Source organism: Camelina sativa, chromosome 20, assembly GCF_030686135.1.
Source record: "Camelina sativa cultivar CO46 ecotype springtype chromosome 20, ASM3068613v1".
NCBI classification, from domain to species: Eukaryota; Viridiplantae; Streptophyta; class Magnoliopsida; order Brassicales; family Brassicaceae; genus Camelina; species Camelina sativa.
In genome coordinates this window covers 18,809,351-18,814,622 of record NC_141899.1, presented here as the reverse complement: position 1 = coordinate 18,814,622, position 5,272 = coordinate 18,809,351, and the positions used below count along the sequence as shown (strand labels likewise).

The window sequence follows — 5,272 nt, the reverse complement described above, 5'->3', positions numbered from 1 at the left end:
GTTCTCAAACTAGGTCTGTTCGTCTGTTTTATAATAGTCGAGCTGCTATCCATATCTCATCTAATCCGAAGTTTCATGAGCGTAGTAAACATATTGAGTTTTTGATTGTCATGTTGTTCGAGATGCCGTTCAAGATGGGACGCTCACTATGGTTCATGTTAGTATGGATGATCAGATTGCTGATATCTTTACAAAGGCCTTGGGCCGAATTTGTTTGAGAGGTTATCATCCAAGTTGGGTATTTGTGATTTGCATGCTCCAACTTGAGGGAAAGTATTGGGATATGTATATTCTAGATATCGTATATTGTGTAATATTTTCTACTAGTGTTTAGAAAGATTTACATATTAGTATATCTTGGTCCCCAAGTTTAGATAACCTAGTTCCTCTTTGTATAAATACATGATGTAATGGTTTTGAGATCTTAATGATTATGTGTATAGACCAGTAAATGAAAAAAAAATCTCACTAAATTTCTCACTAAGTATTTCTAGAAATTTATGTATTTTTTTTTTGTAGCAATACAGATAAAGACAAAATGTGATCGTAAAATCAAGGAGTACGTTATATATTTCGAAGAGTTAAGTCTATTCTTATAATTAAACACACTAACTTTCCCTTACCTCGATCTTTCAAATATTTTAAAACCAAGAGAGTTTTATTTCATTGATAACAAAACAGAAAAATAAAGAAAACTCAGAAAAGCAGAAATGTTGATTACATTACAAGCATCACTGACTTCGCCTTATTACAAACTCATCAAACGTCGTCCCTTTATTCATAAGGTTGTTTTGACCAATGATAAAGAAGTAGCGATCTTTAAGCGGAGACGATGTTGGTGACAGAGACCTTAACCATCTCAGCTTCAAAGATAATGGCATCATTCACCAAATATCCTTTCGATGCATCCTTTAAGTCTGCTATCAATATGATATTGTTCACTCCCACACCATAACCACTTCGAATCGGGTACCAAGCTGCAGCTGCAAAGAAAGAAAAAAAAAATCAAATTTATATCAATTACTCATATCATTAACTGATTTTTTACAAAGGGATAAGGATAAACATTTATTTTAGATTAGTTGTTCTCTTACAATATAGTTGTCTGTGGTTGGTGTTTCGTTGATTCTTCAACCGCAGATTAACCGCGCCCCAAGTGTTTGTAGCAACTGCGTTTGCCTTATGGCCTTGGGCGTATAGGAAGAGTGGAAGTGCATGTGGTCTTCCTCCTCCATCTCCTTTGGGGTTAAATCCTAGTCTCCTGATTCAACATTAACCAAAAACCGTTATTAAACAAGGCCAATTCAGAATTCACATATAACAGTTGCAAGCATTGAGATTAATTTGAACTCAAGTCCAAAAATATATGAATCCCAAAAAAATACTAACCAGTATCGGTCTTCAACGAGGAAATCATCAGAGTAGTAGAACTTATCTTCCAAGTTAGAGAAATGAAGTATCTTCCATTTGAAAACATTGTTTGGAGGGTTTGATATGAATGTGACTTTCTCTTGTTGTTGGGCCGGCTTAACGATAAAGATCTCAGCACCAAAAGAACCAGTGTCCTGCTCAATGTACCCTTCGTTCGTGTTGTGAAATGTAGGAAGAGCAATCAACTGTCCGAATCCCCATTCTTTTTTCGCATTGTTGTATCGCTTCACCGTTCCATCTACAATCCACAATTATTCCAAAACAATTAGACTAATATTTATGTTAGGTCCCATCTAAGTTTCGATATAACATCCTAACAATTATAACGAGATATCGTTAGGATTAATTTTGGCAAAAATAGACGGCATGTAATGTAGAAAAAGGTACCTGTAACAGTCAAATATTTGTTTAGCTTCCCATTGTGGACAAAGAGTTTGAGATCAACATTAACTTCCCAGCCTAGTGGAAGAGACTCTGTCTCTTCGATCCTCGCGTAAAGTGAAATATAACCATTTCCACCATCGTTTGGATTACCATTCACGTACAAAACTAATCTCCTGATTTTTTTTGGTTTCGGCATGAAAACAAACTCAAAATATAGAAACAAGTAAAAAAAAGGAAAGAGTGAGTGTTAGCTCTTTACCATTTGTAACCAGCAGCCTCAAAAACAGAGGACTCGTAAGGTTCTCCTCTCCCTTTAATCACTGAGAAACTTGTTATTGTCACTATCTTACTCGATGGTCGCTCATCCCTCGACACTCTTGTCACTCCTGTCAACAAAAACAAAATCCAAGAAAATCAAGAAATGGTTTTCAGAGTTAACCAAAAAAGTGCAGAGAAAGACAAGAAAGTGTACCAAGATTAGCCATGAGACTGTAAGAACTGTTGGACTCTATTCCTCTGCCCCCTGTGACCTGTTTATTTTTTAATTCACTTGTTAAAAACTATGTTCGAGTCAAGACCCGATCAATCGCAAAAGAGCTTAATAAAATAATAAAAACCTGTTTAATGAGGAGCTCAGCGGAAGAGGTAGTGATGAAGAGAAAAAAAACAAGAGATATGAAACCTAGACACCATTTTTGATTATCCATATTTTGAGATCTATTTTTTGTTTTTTGTATTTTGTTTTGGGAAAGGTACTTACACTAATATAGGCAGCGAGGGTTACTTGAGTTTAGTTGCCATTATAAAATTCTGAACGCGGATTTGTCGCGTGGAAAAAGAAAAAAAAAAACTCTACTCATTCATTATTTGTTTGACTTTTAAATATGTAACTGTAAGGTATAGGATTCGATTTGGTTATTGTTATTTTAATGCCTTTTCCAAGCCCCCTGGTTATTATTTAGCAATATTTCTGTGGATTTGTGAGAGATCTCGACGTAGTGGGTTGCAAATGTGTAATATATAATTAGCTTTTTTTAGCGAAACGTTGTACACGAGATATTATTTTAATGATCGATTCAGTACTGTCAGAGTGTCAGGTATTCATAATTATCCATATATGTAATAATTTAAATGAGTATCACCGATTAATCGAATTTTATATATAGATACGACAATAACGTCCACGTTCAATCCGAAAGCTTTTGGATTAATTGGTAAAAAAAGGTGTGGATCCATGTCATTTCATGGGCAACACAATATCAGTTAGAGTATCGATCCATGTCATTTTTATTTTGCTATAACTCTTTAATATATCTTGATAGTTTTTTATGACGCTTTTTCAAAATGACGATTCTTCTAAATATATATAGGCCTGTTATTTTTCAAATCGCTGATTTAGCGACTGCGATAGAAAAAATAAACAAAGAATGTCGCTACTGTTGTGAAGGAAAGTTCATTACCGTTGTAAAAAAGAGTTGCTAACTTTGAAATGAGCTGCCGCAACGATCACCAGAAATCTAGGCGACTCTTTTCTTTTATCAGAGCATGGGCATTGGTATAGGACAATTTTTGGTCCTTCAAATTTAATAGTATTATTTTGAAAGGTTCTTATTTTTAGTATGAGCATTGGTGTCTATTTGTATTTGGTCCTTCAAATAAAATAATAATATTTTAAAAGTTTAAATATTTCATAAAATTATTGCATTTCATAAAATTTAAAGTTACATGATATAAAAGCATATTTAAAAAAAGATTACAAAAACGAATTTACTAATCCAGCTTGTTGTTGAGAGCTGAATCATCATTTACTAATCCAGCTTCCTTCAAAATATAATTGAACTGCTTCCACAGAGAATGTATCAGGAAATTGCTCATAAGCCGATCCAATGTGTAAGCTAACTATAAAGAAACAATAATGTGTGAGCTCAACACAACCAATACAAAACAATAATGAAAGAGACTAGACAGAGAATATACAAACCTTGTCATTACATCCGAAAGGGGTCGTATTCTCCAGTCTGCCTGCATTTTGGTATCTGCAGCCAAGTAACAAAATAGAAATTGAACGAAGAGATGACAATGAAAACAGAATAAAAGTTAATCAAGATTGGATTGTTTAATTTATGCACTCTTTGGTTGCAGCAACTCCACAATAATGCTTCAGAAGAAATTCGAGACTCTTTCTCTCCAGCTTTAGCACCCTTGAGCCTCTGACATAAAACAAAAGTACTTCTTTAGATTGTACAGATACTTTAAACCATGAGAACCTTCAAACTAAAACTATCGTTTCATAGCCACAAAAATGTCATGAACATCACTAAAGGAATACAGGAACAGAAAAGTTAATATGTTCGCCATTTCTTCATTGAATGAATCAGATAAGATTACAACGTTTATATGCACTTCTAACAAACTATTAAACTGGCTGTACACAATAATTAAACTACAAAACAACCAGAAATCAAACCTGTCCTGTGTCAAAATGATTGCAATTGCAGACATAAACCTGTCCTGTCCTCGGTTCTGGTAGAGATTTGCATCAAACATGTTAATCCTTGTAAATCGAACAAAGCAAGATCCCATGATTTTACAAGCTCAACAGCCTTAAACTGTTTCCAGATCAAGAATCTGCAGAGAATTACAACAAACAAATCCTTATTCCTTAAAACTGAAGCTTGTAATTCAAATAACTCAAGCTCAAAAATTCCAAAAACACGAAGTTCAAACAAAATTCACAGGACAATTGCGAAGTTATACTTAACCAAAATATACACTAGCTCGTTTTGTTTCTATTATCGACAAAAATCAAAATCCACAGAAGTGTATACCAACTGAAATCTACACATGTAAAAGCCCAAAGTAGACATTAAGAATTCAAAAAGGCAAAAATCACGAAATCGAGCAGAGAATTTAGGGCAAGGAAACAGAAATCTGAAGAAGAAGGATGAACAATTACAATACCTTCTTAATCTGAGAGATGATTCGAGAAATTAGGAAGAAAAAGCGAAACAGAAGATCGGCTTCAGTAATTTGTCAAGAAATTCCGGTGAGAAGAACCGAACGGCTTCGTGAAATCGTCGAGGATGTGGATCGCCTTTGTCGTCGCCGTCGAGAGAAGAAAGAAGTCGAACAAATTTTGTGTCGACAAATTATTTTCCTTTAACCCTAGAGAATTCGACAGCCAATCAGAATAGAGCACGTGGCGAAGAAGACGGACGAAAAACGTCCTAAAATAAGAACCGTTTTTTCAATAATGGGCATTTTCTAATTAAATTAAAATAAAAAAAAAGCCTGGGACGGCCCGAATCAACGCCGATGCCCATGGTCTCAGCAACACTTTTTTCTCGCCAGAGTAGACACATTCCATTATCGTAAAACTTCCGTTATACAAATAATTATAAAATGCTTTGGTAAGACCAATTTAAACTAGACCAGATTTAAATCGGATGAATGATTT

General features: G+C 34.5%; 2 protein-coding genes across 3 annotated transcripts; both read right to left on the bottom strand.

Annotated features, from left to right (window-relative positions):
• Window positions 1-637: 637 nt before the first annotated feature.
• Window positions 638-2,714, bottom strand: LOC104771118 (uncharacterized). The gene is made up of 7 exons (XM_010495591.2): window positions 2,433-2,714; window positions 2,288-2,345; window positions 2,075-2,201; window positions 1,819-1,988; window positions 1,390-1,669; window positions 1,095-1,261; window positions 638-983 (listed from the first exon to the last, which is right to left on the bottom strand). Exons 1-7 carry the CDS (start codon window positions 2,520-2,522, stop codon window positions 820-822), a joined length of 1,056 nt encoding a protein of 351 aa, XP_010493893.1. The 5' UTR covers window positions 2,523-2,714; the 3' UTR covers window positions 638-819.
• Window positions 2,715-3,473: 759 nt separating this feature from the next.
• On the bottom strand, window positions 3,474-4,955 carry LOC104771117 (uncharacterized). 2 transcript variants are annotated; one of them, XM_010495589.3, is made up of 5 exons: window positions 4,777-4,955; window positions 4,283-4,443; window positions 3,945-4,025; window positions 3,797-3,851; window positions 3,474-3,714 (listed from the first exon to the last, which is right to left on the bottom strand). In XM_010495589.3, the coding sequence occupies exons 2-5, from the start codon at window positions 4,396-4,398 to the stop codon at window positions 3,586-3,588; spliced, it is 381 nt and encodes a 126-aa protein (XP_010493891.2). In that variant the 5' UTR covers window positions 4,399-4,443; window positions 4,777-4,955; the 3' UTR covers window positions 3,474-3,585. The 2 variants fall into 2 exon arrangements, with proteins under 2 accessions (XP_010493891.2, XP_010493892.1); XM_010495590.3 differs by having other exon boundaries at window positions 3,474-3,710; window positions 4,777-4,946.
• Between the last annotated feature and the right edge of the window lie 317 nt (window positions 4,956-5,272).

Coding starts and splice junctions, on each gene's coding strand:
- LOC104771118 (XM_010495591.2), bottom strand. CDS start 2,522: ATGGATAATCAAAAATGGTGTCTAGGTTTCATATCTCTTGTTTTTTTT. Junction 2,346..2,432: donor CTGAGCTCCTCATTAAACAG/GTTTTTATTATT, acceptor AAAAATAAACAG/GTCACAGGGGGCAGAGGAAT. Junction 2,202..2,287: donor CAGTCTCATGGCTAATCTTG/GTACACTTTCTT, acceptor TTTTGTTGACAG/GAGTGACAAGAGTGTCGAGG.
- LOC104771117 (XM_010495589.3), bottom strand. CDS start 4,398: ATGGGATCTTGCTTTGTTCGATTTACAAGGATTAACATGTTTGATGCA. Junction 4,026..4,282: donor ATCATTTTGACACAGGACAG/GTTTGATTTCTG, acceptor GTTTTATGTCAG/AGGCTCAAGGGTGCTAAAGC. Junction 3,852..3,944: donor GGAGTTGCTGCAACCAAAGA/GTGCATAAATTA, acceptor ACTTGGCTGCAG/ATACCAAAATGCAGGCAGAC.